Here is a 17,926-nt window from a genome sequence, read left to right as displayed (position 1 = left end):
CAAATCCCTTCCATGTACCTCTGGTTCCTGCAAAAAGGCTGGTTGTAGCCGAGGAAGGAATTTAAGCCTAGACATCGACAGGGCTTAAGATAAACACAACAGAAACGTGGGGAGAGCAGGCTGAATCCCACCCCACCAGACCCACGGTGAGGGCAAGCAGCCTGCTAAGTTCATCTGGTTAAGTCAATACTCACCAGATCCATGCTTTTCTGGCAAACGGTGGTTTTCTGACTAGAAATAGGGCTCATTTCTCATAACTTAGCATATCTGAGGTATATTTGGCTCTCAGCCAGTACTGTGTAACTAATAATATGCCCAAGACAGCAAATGTGTCCTGCACACACATTACTATTACAGAATCCAGCGCTAACTCTGCATAGAGTAGCTAATATGCCAAAAATATCATACGTACATATTATTTGAATTATCCATTGCAGAGCACATTGCAGGAAGCCTAGTAAATTTAGTTCTTCTTACCTGACATCTGCATTCATATTTAGTAGTGAATTATATATTTGCAATATGTTTTCTAGCGAGTTATTTACACAAATCTCATTAACAATAAAGACAGGGGGTTTATATACAATTCCTGCTCTGCTGACTGAAATTGCATACCAAGATGTCAGTATGACTTTGAATAGAAGCTGGAAAGTTATGCTGCATGAAATCGTATCATTGAGAGAAAATCCTCTCTCTTTTTATTCTCCATACTGACTTTTTTTTTTTTTTCATCTCCACTGAGACAAAACCGCCCTTAACTGGTTCTTTGTTATGCTGGTTTCCTGCAGTATTTTTGATAGTGCCTAATAGTTGTAAGGACTGGATTACAGTGCAATATACAAAAAGCAGTTTGTTTTCAGCCCTGTGTGAGGCTTGCTATCAGGCTTTGAAAGTTATTTTCAGAAGTAGCCTTCCTTAGCAGACATTTTCTGGGATGCAGTTAGTGTTCAACTTGCCAGGTGCCTGATGTGCAATGCAGTGACGTTACCAGGCTGATTACTTGGATGGCTCTGAAGCGAAGGCATCTGGTTAGGACTGTTGGCTAGTCAGAAAAAAAGGCACTAATTAAATATTTCTTGCCTTTTCAGGTTTGTCCCTCTGATTAGCCACTCTAAAAATCACTCCAGGGAAAAACCACAAAGTTATCTTTAAAACGGAGAGGCATGATTAAACATTCCTCTGCTAACAAAAAAAAAAAAACAAAAAAAAAAAAAAAGAAAAAGAAAAAGCAAAAGCACAGCAATCAGCTCCAGCAAGGCTAGCAGGTTATTGCTGTATTCAAACCAACTCTAGCAGGTTATTGCTGTATTCAAACCAACTCTAGCAGGTTATTGCTGTATTCAAACCAACTCTTAACCCTTCCAGTCTGGCAGAGGAAAGCATGAGTGATCTCATGGAAGTTGCCAAAGAATCTCATTGGCACACACCATTTGACCAAAGTTACTTGTTTTCCCAAGCTAAATTTGCTATCAAATATGTATCTATATCCACACACGTAGACGGCTATCTGTTGGGCATCACCTTCTTTAAGACAAACCGTATTCCTGAATTTAACATACACCAAACCTATACTAGTTATTAGTGAACTGTTACCGTTGCCAGTTTCTTACACCTGAACCTTTCACCTTGTTTTCAGTCAAAACGGTTCCAACATGCCAACGTACAGATCGCCAGAGGTCTAATTTTATTCTTCCACATTACACACATGCTAACTAGGAAGCTACCTTAATGATCAGCATTTCCACCGCTTCCACCGATTTCTTATTAGCTAATGCCTGGGAGGTCTTTACTCATAAAATTTCCTTGCTTGCTACTGCCAAAATTAAAGCCTTAATACCACAACAAGATCTATGCTGAGTTCACAGTGTCACAGACTTGTTCTGTGACCATTGTCCAAGTACTTTATCACAAGTACTTTATTCTACGACTGTGGTTTCAACAATATATTTATAGGGTCCTACACATTGCAAGAGAAACCTCCCTTATCAGTGAAAGTATAACATAATTAGTGTCAGTTCACCACTAATACAAAGATTGGAGGTAACGCTTTCATTCCTTACATTTCATTTATATACTTGGTAACTCTTTGAATGGGATAACTCAGTAGTCTTATAAAGGATGCACGTACACAAAACCTGCATGATGGCCTCCAGTTGTAACAAGGGCTCCTATAAAAATATAAATATCCTTCGGCGGGATATTTTTAAGTAAATATTATTTCTGGAAAAATATTCCTATCTACTCACAGGGGCACTCTCAGGTAGACTAAGTCTGAAAGTAAAAAAAACTGTTAGATTTGCTAGCTATAGTAAAGGACATAAAATGGTACATTGCAGGTTTTTAACCCCAGATTGTCTGTAAAGCTTCAAATGTTTAACGTGTTTGCTTCAATTTCATACCCTCTATAACCTTTAAGATATCGGCAAGATTTCTGCAGACCAAAAGCTCAAAGTCTTAGATAAGATGTACCCCCAAACTTCCCAGTTTGGAATTAAAATAAAATTCTGTAACATAGCTCTGGGAAAAGAAACCCTCAATGGTACAAAACGTAACTGCCTCTCCAAGCCCACGTCTATATTTGAATGTCCTGGTGACAAGGCCTTAAAGTATTCAGAGGAGTGAGATGGAGCTGCTTTTACGTTTTCCTTAAGGCACTCCAAAAACACCAACAGCCCTTTTGATCTTCAAAAGGTAGTGTTATTGGACTGCAGACTACGGCATGATAAAGAAAACTCAGTTCTGCTAGGTGAAACATGAAAATTGCAAACAAATCTCCTCCCTGCTCATTATGTCTGTGCACGGCACAGCCTTTCTTCTTCCCTTGCTCTCAGTCCAGCAGGGTTTCCCAAAGTTACAACAATCTGTAGCTACAGAGGCTCCTTTGGATCCCCAGGAAATTTTCCTTTTTCTTTTCCTCTTTGAAACTCAGATGTGAGTCTTTCTACAACTCTTCTCCACATCCCTACCTGTGCTGCAAAATCCCAGTTCACTGTCTCCTTCCTGCCTAACTCCTCCCCTGGGAACTTCCCCAAATGAGCTTTCTCAGGTGCTTTCTGGCCCTGTCTTTGCCTCACCCCCCCAAAAAACACTCACTCAGACTCAATATTCAGTGGCAGACAGGACAATGCAGGGAAACAGCCCTTCTCCTGCTGCATAGACAGGTCTTTTTATCAGAAAGGCCAGCAAAATACAGTAAAGGGTGACGAAACACACCCAAAAGGTATCATCTCCACCAGAGCTTGGAAAACGATGATGTGCTTTTCAGGCTGCACTGAGATGGTTCACCCAACACAAACCTTTTCCAGTGGTGTCTATATCGCTACCAAAAAAGTCCCTTATATCAGTGAATACATTTCATTGTGCATCTCGCTGATACCAGACACTAGGGCTATTCTGTATATTCATAACTTTTCTGCTTAGTACAGAAGGAGCCATTTCTGCAAAATTAAGTTGAATCTTACTTTTAGTGCATGTTGCTGTTTGTTTGTATGGAACTAGCGTGGAGGGGTCTGTCTCAAACACATTGATCCACTGCAGAAATGCTACACAAAAATCAGGAGAGAGTTCGGGATGTAAAAAGTATACAACCTAGATGGTCCCAAACACAGGCACATCCCTTTAAAATATTACCCCGATTTTGTGAGATTAAAGATTGAGTTATTATTCGTTTCTTTGAACTCTTACTCTGCCATGTCTTAGAGAAGACCTGCCAGAACCCAATCTTCACTGTATTTAAACATATTTTCCAAATCCTTATCTGTTCAGATATGGTTTACAGAGACTCATGTCTTGGTTTTTGTCAAAGATAACTGAGGGCTTACGCAGGTCTAAACATAACTCTTCATATCAGCAGTAAGACCCGAGGAAACTCTGAATTGCGGCACTTTATACTGAAGGGATCCCTAAATGATTCTTTTCTTCTCACAATCATTCAAGAACTTGAAAGTCCAGGGAGTATCCTCAAATCTCTTATTCCCATAAATTTAACAGAGGTCACAGCATGGCCAATTCAGCTGAAAAGTGTTATTACAGAAAAACTTGATGATACTTTTATGTTCACTGATGTGAACATAATTCTCTGGGTCTTTTAGCTACATATAGCATGTCTTATCCATAGAGACACTTCAGCAGATATATACGGTACCATGAGCAAAGTTAAAAGTGATGAATTCTCTGATTTATAACTTCTACTGATAAGAAGATGATAGAAAATCTTAAATGTATGGGTGTTATTATATACACTGTGTAACTTCACTCAGCAGGGAAGGGATGTGAAAGAAAAAAATATTTATCACACCTGAACTAGGGGGACACTTCCTTGAATGACCCTTGTTGCCTGTAAAGAATTGAGCTGATCTCTAACCAATGCACAAAAATCTTAAAGATAGGGTTAGCTTTGTAGGTGCTAAGTGTGGATGTGGGTCTATAATCCTTCTTGCTTTTAAAGATCACACATGGAAGAAAGATGCATATATAGAAGAGCTTTATTTCTTGAGAAATTTAATCTTCTAAAGAGATCTCAAACTGCTGAGCGGACATTGCACCTTCTAAAGATCAGCCACTGGATTTTAACTACGTAGGCACAAGTAACTAATTATTATAATTAAATTCATTAGTGATGAGGAGCTAGACAAACAGGCCAGATCCTCCTCCTTCCATTTTAAATCTTTGGTGACTGGCAAAACTGGAGTCAAGTGAGAGTTCCTCGGTTATACCCTATTTAAAGCGGAGGCTGTGTTCATCCACATTAGGCTGCAGTTGCGTATCAGTGCCATAAGGGTCCTCAGCGCTGGTCTCAGTGTGATCCAAGCATTTAAACGCACAGCATAGATAAATATTAATTTGTTAATCTTCATTAGAAAGCTACTTTTAAAGCTGATTCGCAGTGAAGTCACTTAGTCAGCTGAAATCATTGCACACTAAACAATCCTGTTAGGGATGTTTATCCAAGCAAAGGACATTCAATTGCATTCTCATTAGTAGCACTGTATGGTTATTGTCCTTAAAGACAAGGCTCTTAGACTTAATCTATTTGTTTAGAGTTGTATCTAATTGCTTACAGTTGAATTTTCTGAAGAACTAAAAGCTAATTTTTACTACTCTTTGGCATTATGAAATCAGGTTGCCTGTAGCTTAACGAAACAGATTTGAGGACTGAAGGTAGTCGTGCCTGGTATCGTAGCTCTGCCAGTGCTGAGGACTCTCTGAAACTTTAAGGAGTTGTGGGTTCTCTAATTCTAATGATGCACATTATGAAATAGAACATTATTTAATGAGAAAGTCACTTGCTGTGATGAACAGCAGGCGATTTATCTATCGGGAAAAGAGTATTTTTTTTAAACAGAAAATATGATGTTTCTCTCTGCTAAATCCTATACGGTTCAAGAAGGTGGGAAAGATGGTTGATCTCATCCTTTTTACTTTCTATAGCAGTTTTCTGGGGGAAAAGTCCTCCCATTCAATGAGGGGGGAGTTTCTGGTTTCCTTGCCTTCTACCACTCTCTGCTCTCCTACCTGTGGGACAAAAGCAGCAGAGCCTAAGGCAGAGTTCACCACTGGTTTACTCAAATAAGTAAATAGCTGTCTGAGACTCCTCCTTCGACCTCAATCTCAAGGCAGCGACAGATTTCGGGAGCCTGAAGTTGAGCCTTTATTTTTGAAAATGGAGAAAAATATAGTTTCTTTCCTAACAGGGCCTAAGTTTTTAGCTTATTATCCGCTTTCTTGACTATCCCTTCCCAGATGACGACACTGCATTTCCTATTATGTTCACATGTATTTGTACTGATTTTTGTAGTGCTAACTCTAGTTAAAGTCAGGGTATATTTTACTTAAAAGTTAGTTTTCTCCATTTATCAGTTACAGAAAGCATTTCTGCTTAACAAAAGGTGTATTATAACATTAGTAAATAAGATTTTTGTTTCTTGTACAGCTTTGCAGTAACGGTGCTGCTATAGACAATCCCATTGAGCCATCTGCAGAAGATATTTCCAGTATCGCCAGTTTTATTGAGACAAAGCTTGTAACCTGCTACTTAAAACTGAAGAAGCCTGATGATGCTCTGAATCATTCACACAGGTAAAGATAAATATTGATTAGATACACTGCTAAGACTGAAATCAAAAATTAAACAAAGAGTATGAAAAAATCCTGTGCAGGAAGAATCAGTCTAATAATGAGAAAAGAGGAATCAATAAAACACAACTCACACATGGCACTGATGTTTAGACTGGACCAATTCTCAAAATTTGAGACTTTAAGCCACAATAGCCACGTAAACATTTACTGCTTTGATAATGCAGTAGGTAAGGATATGCAGGTGAGTCACGGACACAGTTCAGGGCACACTTAAGATTAAAGCTAGACAAATATGAACATGCTCAGCCTTATAAGATGGTAATGATATTATAAACTCGTAATCTTTTTCAAGTCAGATTAGGTCAGGGATGGCTTCAAGTTATTTTCATTACATAATCCTCACGGGCTCACTCGTGATCCACATCAAAGACCAGCACCACCAACAATGCATAAAGAAGCCAGAAACAAAACTTGCACATAGCAGAGATGAAATCCCCATTAGTTTCAGATGAGTTAGGATTTTGCTGGGTTTGTGCTGCCTTTAATTAGCATTCAGGCATAACGATAGTTTCCGTTAAGCACGTGCATGTCCTGCCAGCAACACTTCATTACTGAGGTCTCTGTTCATTTTTTCCCTTGTATGAGCTGTATTAGGATGGACACTGCAATTAGTGCAGGGTGAGGATTTTTTCATACAATCATCTCAAATGAATGTAACTACAAAAGAGTAGTTACAACAAAAGAGGAGGCACATGCTTGTGCCTAATGCACAGGAGACAGCGGTGAAGAATAACGCATTGGTATAGAAATGCGATGCCATCATGGCAGCAGGTTCCTTTAGCTACATGCGAGGTCACGGGAAGTCCTGACTTAATGACAAGGTCTTCGTCTCCCACCCCACTCATCCCCAGCCCTTTCCCAAGCACTTCTTGTCTGTAAAGCTATGCCTACCCGGAGCCTACCCGCATCGTGGGGGTGCGTCCTCCAGACTAGTTCCAAGTACCATCTGGGTTGGGGGCCTGAATGCCCATGAGTGGCCAGAGAACAGTAGGTGCTCTCCCAGGGCACATCTCCTGGACACACAAACTGTATTCCTTCCAGGTGGAGTATTCTGTTAGGTGAGCCAAAGCATAGGAAGCGGGGAAGACTGCGAGACTCCCGTTAAAAAAATAAAAATAAATAAATAAAAAACAACAACAACAAAAAAAACCCTGCACTTCTCGTGCAATCTAAGTCCAACCACATTTTTCATGGCTTCTCAAAGACCATGTTAGAAAAAAAAAAAAAAAATATATATATATATATAAAGTTTGACTGGACTCCCAACTTTTGGAAAACTGGTAATGATCGTTCTCTTATTCTAACTGTGATTTCCAAGAACACTAAAATAAGGAAGCTATTTGGACAGTATAAATATAACTAGAACAGGAAATACTTTTCTTTACCTCCTTTAAATTTTCTTGATTTCAAAATAGTAAGACGTATTGACCCCAGTGCTACTGAAACTAAAGCCTATTCAGGCATGCTTTGGTTTCAACTGTCTTAAAACAGAAACCATGACCTACGGAAACCCATGATCTACAGAGAAAATAAATGCAGTTAGGTTGAGATCACTGGAAAACTGAAGTAGGGAAAAAAATCTTCACTCTTTTTTCATATATAATTACAACAATTTGTTCTTAATTCCTTTAGTTACATAGCACAAAGAAAAGTGGCAATCAGTAATGCCTATTTTCAATATAATTCATTTAATAACTTGCAAAATGGGAATAAATCTACTGACCGTGGTTGTCACATTGTAAAATGCAGGAACTGTTACAATAGTATACCAGTAAAAAAAAGTATTCTGAGGCATAATTAACATAAAAACAAAACTTGAAATATAATCAGGAGCTATATTTTTCAAAAAGAACAAATAAATTACTCCGAGCTCTCCTACTAAAAATAGCTTACTGCCATCAGTTAACTAGTGCATATAGAAGTTTTATTCCCATTGAGTTTTTATGTCATCACCACATTGTAATGGTTTGCTGGTAATCCTTTGGCATTAATCATGAATCCAAATTAAAGAATTCATTTCTGCATTTATTTGCATTTACTGAACTATTCTTTCTTTAATTTCATGTAAATTTCACAGCTCCTGCATTCATTTCTGAAGCCTTATTAACCAAAAATCAGCTTTAATATTCTCACACATAGTCGTATCAAATACATAGAAGTGAGTTTTGCTAGGAAGAAATCTTACGAAATATCACAACTAGAGAAACAGAGAAAATAGAGAAAAATTCCAGCAGCTTCATTTTAAAGTGTTCAAGAACAGGCTTCTTCAGGGCAATAGCTTTCCCATTCTTAAGAAAGGAAAGGGAGTACAATTTATATCATCAGCGTTAGATCCTGTATGAGAAGCCAAGTCTGGGTCCTCCTGAAAAGTGGAAAGTGTATTCTCTGATTTCTTAATATCAAAATTTAAGGCTGCCTTTAGCATCACTGGCACAATTGAGGACACTGGCTGGGTTCTGATCATTTGTCAGGCTGATACAAAAGATTTACCCTTTGCAATCAAACACTATTAAAACCACTTCTCATCTGTCACAGCTCTGAACAAACGTGCCACGGATTGACCTCACCGAGCAACATCTGCAGTAACCTACTTGACCACCACTTTTCATCATAAGATAGCCATCAAAATAATTCCTAACTTGCAGTCTGAAGCTATAAAATGAATCACACAATATTTACATGCCCTGTGGTCCTTTTGGCCCAGGCATTATGGCATACCAGGGTTTAATGATCTTAATAACCCCATATGGCTTGCTGAGAAATTAGATTTTCCCTTTGGTTGCAGAAGGCAATTTTCAATTATAGCAGATGGCAAAACAGTGAAGGTCTGAGAAGTCAAGAACTGACTAAGAAACCTCAGATTAGTACTTAGGCCTTATGTTGCTCAGCCTAATAATGTCAGTGGATGAATTTTTGCCCCAAATGAAAACAATCCTGAAGCAGAGCACAGCATTTCAGCAGAGCAGTCCCCCAATTATGCCTGCTCTTCAGAGGGCCAGGCCCAACAGAGAAATCCATAAAGCTACAGTCACATGCGGAAGAACAACCCACAGCGCATCACGTACACAGCTCAGCAACTGTTAAGATTCAGTTTTGTTTGAAATTGGAGAGAGCGATGCTGAACTCCATGACAACTGAAGATGGACGATCCTTCAAAACATGATATACACAATTTTCTCAATGAGACTCTATATTCCCTTATAGTTTCTTTGTTTGTTTTGCTTTTTTCCTCCAAGCAAGCTAAAATTGGCCTACATCGACACCATGTGACTTGCTGTTTGCACATGGGGAAAAAAAACCACAGAAACTTTCTACTAGAAATATGCTTTTTGCCACTGCACTAACGCTTCCTCAGCTGCTGTGGTACTCATGGCACACCAGATTTGAGGAATGACAGACACGTGGCTTGATCCAGTTGCCTAAACATAGACTGCTGTTCATAGGGGTCCTGTACACGGATCAAGCACTAGAAAATGTGGAAGAGGTTAATGTCACCTGCCCAGCAGCAAGTGACAAAAAGCGTTTTTTTTTTCCATTTCTGCCTACTTTTGATCACTCCCTGCCCAGCTGCAGTGGGGCGGCTGGTGCCATAGGACTCCTCCAGAAATAAGCTCCTCAGCAGGGGAATGAGGCTGCCCGCCACAGGTGAGAAGTCACACCTCTTCCCGATGGGATTGCCATCATGCTGTAGGAAGCCCACAGCTGGTGGCGGAAGGTGCGTTGGGAATTGCCATAAGGAAGGATGTTTGCGACCTCCCGCCTCCCAGAGCATCCCTGGGCTTCACTCCCTGCCCTCCTTCCCTCGATCTGGAAACTGTACACGTAAGGGCCAAGGGGAGGAAGAGGAATCGGACATTGTGGCATGTTTCTCTAACGTTACCTCTAAGTAATGCCTGGAAAATATGTTCATGATAATGAGGACTGCTGTACGGAGCTATTCAAAATCTTTGGGGGTTAGCAAAGATTTTCCTGTGCCCTTGCAGACTCTGCTCCGCAGCATGACCCGCTGCCAATTTTCTCCCTCCCTCCCAGAAAGGCAATGCATAGAGAATGTAATAAATCTGTAAAGCTTTTTCTGCTATGCCTTTTTATGTGTTCGGTGGAAGGCAGGGCTTGCTAATGCCTCTTGCACAATTCATAGGGAGACACATGAAGTAGAAAATAGCACCTCTGTTAAGTAGTACATGATTGCTTTAGTGATGACTTAACAGAGGGAATCTCTTATGGAGGCACAGTGGGGAAAAAATCTAAAACAGCTGAAGCCTCACAGATTTCATTCTAAATCCTCTCCATTTTTCCCAGTGACTTTTCAAACACTTACAGAAGGTTTAAAATAATTATTAATTATCAAGCTTTATGCAATATCTGTCAGGAAAAAAAGGCATCTCAAAACTTGGTCAGCGTACTATAGACAGGATAAGTCAAGTGTCCTTAATCCAGATTAATTCAGAACTTTGAGACTAAAAATTCAATATTCAGCTACTTCTTCATTCCCTAGCTTCCTTATTTTGCACCTTTAAAATAGGACTATATTAAAGTAAGTCAAAGAACAGAATTCTAGTGAAATATTAAATAATCAAAAATAAATAATGCAATGATGCTATGATACAGTGCCGTCAGTGGGCATTAAAATGGAGACAGAATAGAAGAAGAGCTCAAGAAGAGCACAGATTTTTAGGCAGAAGTAGAAAAACAAGAAACGTAATGGCTGATGCTGCTAATCTGTGGGAAGTCTGTAGTGTAACGTATAGTTTGCTCTAAACTACTCTCCTAATCTCTTTACCTCCTCAGAAAAGGGAAGAAAAAGAAAGAGAAGAATTAGCAGCATCTAATTACTTCAGCAATTGTGTTAGGCATATTGCAATATACATAATAGATGAGATATTATTAATACAAAGCTATTCCATTGAGATGCTCTGGATAATATAAACCAGAAGTACTCTTAAAATAATTCCTTCTCATGCAGCATTTCAAATATTTCTACGTGCTTCAACTTTTTATTACTTTTTAAATGAGAAGCGGTTTCTCTGGATTCTGATACTTTGAATTATATGTTATTTCCAGGTTGGTATATCAGTGACATAGTTCCTATTTTATGGGCTGAGGCTTCCTCCATTGAGGTCAAAGGCTATATTCCCCTTGACTTTGATGATGCTATATTGCAAAAATATTAATCTACACAATGTGTGGTGGGATCCTATTTAGGAAAAAGCACATTTGGGAAAAAAAAAATTGCCCTGGAAGAAATACAGTTCCTCACAGAAGGAAAAGTCTAGCAACACGGAACTGTTTTATAAGAGTTGAGATACATGACAGCAGTCCTAATGGCATCAGAAGATTTGGTGATCAAGAAAGTGGTACCTGTACAGCTGGAAAGTGAGTGGGCAGTACATTATGCAAACAAGACAGGTAATGCAGAGTATCTCCACTTGTGTTAAAATGTTTTGGAAGCTTTGAAACAAGATCTTCCTAAATATCTTTTTGTTCTGGACTGGAGAACATTCTCCTTTTTTACCACCTTCACAGCTGAGGAATCGAGACCTGTATAGCACATTTATCTTATGCTTGCAATTCAAAGCAAATTGCTGCTGCAAAACCTTTTAGCATGGCAGTTATATTTCACTTTACTGACAGAGAAAAGGCGTTGTGTTAAACCTTCTTTGGGAACGCACACTTCCTCCCTTCCTGTCTGTTTAGACAGGAAAACTTCGTGAGATGGTTTCTTCCGTGCACTGAAAGTCCTCGCCCGTAGATGCCATAACTGCATTTATTTCTGAACGGTTGTACAAAAAAATCCAACTGCACAAAGACAAGTCAGGTGTCCTCCTCCTTCAGTGCGAGAGGATTTGGTCCTGTTCCTTGATCCACCTAAGTTTCGTAGAAGCTTTTCTGTCTTTGCTTGCAGCTGTTGGTTTGGTTCAGTGGTGACGACTGTATTAGAAGGAACTCCTAATGATTTATCAGATGGCCACCAAAGAGACCCATTCTGGTCTCTGCCGGATTTGCCTTGATAAGCAGTATTCGGTACAGCTACTCTTGTAGCTACATCTGCCAAGTGGTCCTGGCCTCTTTATCCTCCAGCTTTTTTCCTCCATAACACAGATGTTATCTAATTTTGCATGTCACTTCTTTAAAAAGAGAGCAGCCAGGGCAGGGAGGGAAGGGTGCTCCTTCCTTTAGGAACCGGAGCACTCTCGCACAAGAAAAAGGCCCCCAAGCCCAGGGCACGCTGGGCACAGCCACAGCCAGGCATTTGGTGGCGACAGAAAGAAAGCTTCCCCACGGACCAACGGGTCTGAACCTGCCCAGCCACCAACAGACTGAAACCAAGCTCAGGAGAAAGGCCCTGCCTCCCTCCCATGTCCCTTCACACAGCTCTCCTCACCACAGATGCCCTCCTTCTCCCTTGAATTATTCATGCCCGCTAGCACTGAAACCACCACACTCTTGTCCTCTGGGAGAAAGTGCTTCTGCGTGCCTGCTTTCACAAGCCTACCAAATGTTTCCACCAGCTTGTTGCAACAGGGAGGTTTTTTTTCCTCTTCAGGATGGCAGCTTCGGTAAACTCTCACATAGGGCAAGGAAGCCCTCAAGCTTTTGTGTATCCAAGACACATCCCTCTTAGTTCCCTACAACAGCACCAGGAGGAGAAGTGGTTTAGAATACAAAGTTGGCTGCAAACAAATGTACCACCATGTGGTCCCCAAATAAAACTTAAATAAAATCATAACACAGCTGCACATGCAAGTTGCAGGAAAATATGATGAGGTTGATTCCTGGCTACCTTGAACCATAGGGTTCAAGAATTTTACTGCCTCTAGTACAGTTGAACTCAAACCAGCCCTTGGGATCCCAGAGCAGAGCATGGCAGACTCAAACAGATGTAAGACTAGTACTACACTGCAGATAATAAGCTGCCTGCCATATAGAAGAAACTAGGAAAAAGAAGAAAGTTAAGGTTCAATGTAATTGTACAGGATTTGTCAGATTTGTCTGTAAGTATATTGGGGCTGGATCACCAGCTGTACTGATTGACAGTATTCACTGAAGATAAAAGCATTGTATTAGTCTACAGCAACCAAATACATGGTTCTGCTGAATACTAGTTGACACATTACTTGCACTGACATTGTATTTAATGTTGTGGTGAAGAACGCCTCAGCGACTGCATTTGTACAGTCACTCCGTGCCACTGACTCGTGGACACGCCAGCACCCGTGCTAGCTTTACATCTCTGCACAGAGGCACACATTGGTTTAGCACTGAATTTTTACTTCTGATAAATCACCTAACTCCTCTCTAATAGTCAATTATAATTGACTATTAAAATGCATTTGTACAGAAGACCACACTGTAGCATGGGAAGGCATGGACAACTAAGAAAAAGAAAAAGCTTCTGCCACTCTAATTAAAGAAACAACTGCATGCACCTCTATGAACCAGCTAGCTTTTACTCACAGTACTAGCCAGAAAAATGAGTTTATCTACTTCAGTGAAGTGTATTTTTTCACTTGTTTCATCCATAGAATCATCTCATTGACTTTTTCTTGGCCTACAAAGGCCAAACACGAATGATGCGGTAGATAGTAGCAGAGACACTTTTTCATGTCAGTCAGATTAGAGTTAAATCCCCGTTGCATTTGGGAAGGAATTCGATAGACCATGTGCACCTTAGAGAAAAGACAAGGTGGTTTCTAGCAGCCGGTTTTGATGTAGCAATCCGAGTTTCTTGCCGCACCTGTTTTCTTAACACCGGGCAGCAAGATCGAAAGAAAAACTTTGAGAGGAAAAAAACCACAGACTAACGTGTGCATCTTCAATTTGCATACTCCAATTGCTATGATGGGGAGAGAGTTGATGCCTTCTTTCCCCCTCCTCACAGTTTGAAAAAAAGATAATAGGAGAAACACTGTATTATTTTTAAGAGACGATGTCAAGATGAAAAAACGAAAATGTCAAAAAAGAGGCTGATATACAGCATTACTTAAGGACTGGTTTGTTGAGAAAAACTGACCAAATGATTTACGAAAGGCTTTTAACAGGGCAGTCTTTGGATTACAGTGAAGATGAAAAATAAATGAAAATCTATTTCAAGTTTACTTTAGCCTAGTCATTTGACAGATGGGGGCAAAACCTGGCAAGAACACAAGTTTTAATCTTCAGATGTAGTGACTTTATTTGCAGTTTGCGGATTAGAAGTTTTTTTCTGGGCAAAATAAGAGCTATCCATTTTCAGACGTTTCCTGTCAAAACTACTTTTTCTACCTGAAGCTCCCATGAGAGGAGCATGAGTAAAAAGACCAGAGGGACCGACGGTTCTGCTCATGGCACAAATCACCACGTACAGAGATTGCCCGGACTGTGTTGCAGCCGGTGTGTCCACCACCTTCTTCCCTTCCTAATTCTTCTTTCAAGCCTCCCTCTTGAAACACATCCCTTCTAATTAATTACTGGATTAACCAGCCTAGTATCAAGACTGCTCATGGCTGGAGGTGGATCTTGGAGCATGGACTTGTTCTCAGTACGCACAGCCTGGCACATTTCTGCCTGGCCAGATGGGTCCCCCATCTGCTCCTATTTGAAGGAGAACTTCCTGAAATTAGGGTTTTCCTCTTAACCTTTGTTTGTATGATTCTTTTGCTTCCTATTTTCATTCAGGTTTTGTTTTTTTTTTTTTTTCCTTTTCACCAAAATCACCTGAAACACATCAGAGCCGGGTTTAAAAGCCAAAGGGATAGCTCTGCACAGTTTTAGTGCACACCTGGCATTACATTAGCACTCCTCTGCATAAAGGCTACTAATCTGGAGCTGCATCAGTACAGCAAAGGGCTACTTTTGGGTAGAGTAGTAATATAGCAGAAATTATTTCTAGAGTATGGGCTACAGAGGGCCTGGCAGCATCAAACCAAACTGCCAGGAGTCAACGGTAGCTTTCTGATGTTTGCTCAAGCTATTAGGGCGTACTATAATATTTTTCAGTATAGAATTTATAGATCAAGAGAAGCAGTTGATCTTTTTGAGACTAGTAAAAAAAAAAAATCAAGATGGAAAACGGAGAGCTGATATCTAATTCTTTGAAAATCTGCTACAGTTCTATATTTATTATAAGCCTATCACAGCACATCCTGCTCAAAGACTTACAGAAAATATGTTGCTAACTACCAGGGAATTATTGATTTTTTATTTTTTTCCCCTCATAGTGCTATTGCTTGCCTGTGGTAGAACTGATAACTTCGAGAATGGGGGGGAGAAGAAAAAAATCAATATCACTATTATCAACTGTTGACTACAGTTTACAGCAGCAATAATCGCCTTTAAAATAGTTTGCAGAAGTACCAGTTGTCATCTATGTAAGGTATTACTGTTTTGGTCAAATCATTGAATGCTGATAGTATTTGATCTTTTGGTGATTTCGTTTTGGTTAAATTAAGTTTTAGTGACCATCAGTACTGTCTAAACTTCAGATCTGAGCCATGTTTGGCTGAGAACTGCAGTGTTTGCTGTTGGCATTATCCTTTTGTTACTGATAAGAGTGATTCGTTCCCCCAGTAAGAACAACTAAATTTTAACATCCAGTGCTGTTTTGTACATTGGATTTTAGTTCAGTACTTAGATGTGCCTCCAATCACTAAGGTCTGCACTTCCTCCGGTAATGCCTTAAGTTACATGATATCGTTTATCACTGGTTTTGGCCCCACACCTTCTTCCCACAGAAATAGTTCCTGCAGGTAATGCTTTGTCTCAATACAGTTTTCTGAGCGTTTTTTCAAATCTTGGACTGGGAAAGCATAGTGCCGAGATGGTTCCTAGCTCCTCTACCACCTTCAGATGGTCTTCAGTGAAGCTGCATCTCCAGAGCACAGAGCAGCTCTGCTCATACAGAGTAAAACTTTACTGTGGCAGAAGAACAGAAACGTCTCTGGTTGCACCTAACTTACCATTTTGGGTTGGTGCAATAGTAAGATTGTGGTGCACTTTACCCAATTTCCTCCATTTTCTGCACACTAGATGGTCACAGACCAATTCTGGCACTCACAAACTAGATTAATTTCAGAGAAAGCTACCTGCATGTTCTGCAGGAGCCGTGCACAAAATGCAAGTAGCACCTAATGAAGACACAGGAATCCAAACCAACGGCTGACCTTCAAGACACCTTTGAGCAACATGTACGGGGACATTTTGTTTAAGGGAACAGACTAAGTCTAGTCTGAAATAAAAGCCCCGACTGCCTACAATATAGATGTAGGGGCCTCAACATTAGCTTCTCTGATCTACTGATCCACTCCTAATATATCTAATTATTTGCAAATGTAGTTGTAACCATTCCGAGCTTTAGGCCTTCTTCTGCGTGCCTTGGAGAAAATGCCTGCAGAGTGAATTTGATTCACAAGTCTGCAGCGTCTTGGAGACACTTTTAGGTTTTAACTTATTCTGAAAGTTCCTTCTGAAGGCCCCAGACATACAGTCAACGAGTGCTGAAAACATATAGAAAAGACAGCTATTGGTCTTCTAAAATGCACTGAGTGTTTCCATAAATATGAATTTATAGCTGAATATGTTTACACATATATTTATGTCAGTTTCAAGACAATGAATACACTTTAATAAATGATTTGGTTATGAAGAGGATTAGTTCTGTGGTTATGCGTAGACTGAAATCACAAGAGCAGTCGTATTTAATGCTATCCTGATATCCAAAACCGTCAATGAGGAAACAAAAGCCAGTTTGCACGTTGCCTTTGTAGTAGAATGTAGCGTTAATCTCTTTGTTGTTGTGGTAAACTACTATTAAATAGTTAATATTTGTCATTACATGCACGTTTTATAAAGTTTTGCATCCTAGAACATGCTTTACATTCCTTTTCTCCAGACCCTGGGAGAAGTGCTGACCAGAGAAGCCAGTCCCTCGTTGGAGATCTCACAAGTGGCACTAATTAGATGTAGAAGGGGCTGTCACTCTTGCTCTCCCCCTGCTCACATCAGAAGGATACTCTGCCTGCCAACCTAACTGCTTAGTTTATGCTATTTTTACCCTTCCATCTTTTTCTGATATTGACTTAAAGCCTGTAATTTGTTACACCTGGAATTGCATCTGTTGAAGTTAAGGGTCTAAGAAACATGCCAAGGTCCACCCACGTAGAACCTATCACTTGTACAGAAAGTATTTTTAAATCCTCCAAACTAACATTAAAATACATTCTAGATGCACAGTTTTTTCCAGGTAGACAGGTCAGACAACTGCCACTCATGTTTGTGGAGGTAGGGGTTAATAAGAAGTTGTACTGTAGCATTTTTGCTTACATTATCTACAAGCTAAAGGCAATATAGCATATTACCACAGGAACTTTTTTCTAGAACAATACACAGAACCCTAATGAAACTGCATTTATGATATAACCTCAATAAAAGTTTTAATAATGCTTGTTCATATATCACAGCTGTCAAGAGAGAGAAAGTGATAGTTCATGCTATGTTTGAGACATACACCGTTGAGTTGTATAGAATAAGTGTATATAGTATGTCTTAGTCACAGTTTAATTATTAGTAGCTTTTAATGATTTAAGAATTAGAAATCTAAACTTGTCCATCTCTCTTATCTTTTAAAGGAGCATTATTCTGAACCCAGCTTATTTCCGGAACCACCTGCGCCAAGCTGCTGTGTTTAGGTGTTTAGGGAGATACTCTGAAGCTGCAAGGTACTCCGCTGCTTGTGGGTTTCTAATAGTTACTCTATCTCTCTTTCATTCTAGCTCTCAGTAGTTAAGGATATCATCTTATATCCAGGCTT

General features: G+C 39.8%; 1 protein-coding gene across 1 annotated transcript in view; it reads left to right on the top strand.

Annotated features, from left to right (window-relative positions):
• The window catches only part of SPATA16 (spermatogenesis associated 16), an 81,205-nt gene that overhangs the window by 8,868 nt on the left and 54,411 nt on the right, over positions 1 to 17,926 (top strand). Inside the window, exons 2-3 of the mRNA XM_075509049.1 lie at positions 5,933 to 6,078; positions 17,745 to 17,834. Coding sequence (XP_075365164.1) covers positions 5,933 to 6,078; positions 17,745 to 17,834 — 236 coding nt within the window. The remainder of the gene's footprint in view (positions 1 to 5,932; positions 6,079 to 17,744; positions 17,835 to 17,926) is intronic.

This window comes from Mycteria americana, chromosome 7 (assembly GCF_035582795.1).
Source record: "Mycteria americana isolate JAX WOST 10 ecotype Jacksonville Zoo and Gardens chromosome 7, USCA_MyAme_1.0, whole genome shotgun sequence".
Classification (NCBI taxonomy): Eukaryota; Metazoa; Chordata; class Aves; order Ciconiiformes; family Ciconiidae; genus Mycteria; species Mycteria americana.
Note: the sequence above shows the minus strand (reverse complement) of the source record. Positions and strands in the feature narration are given on the sequence as shown.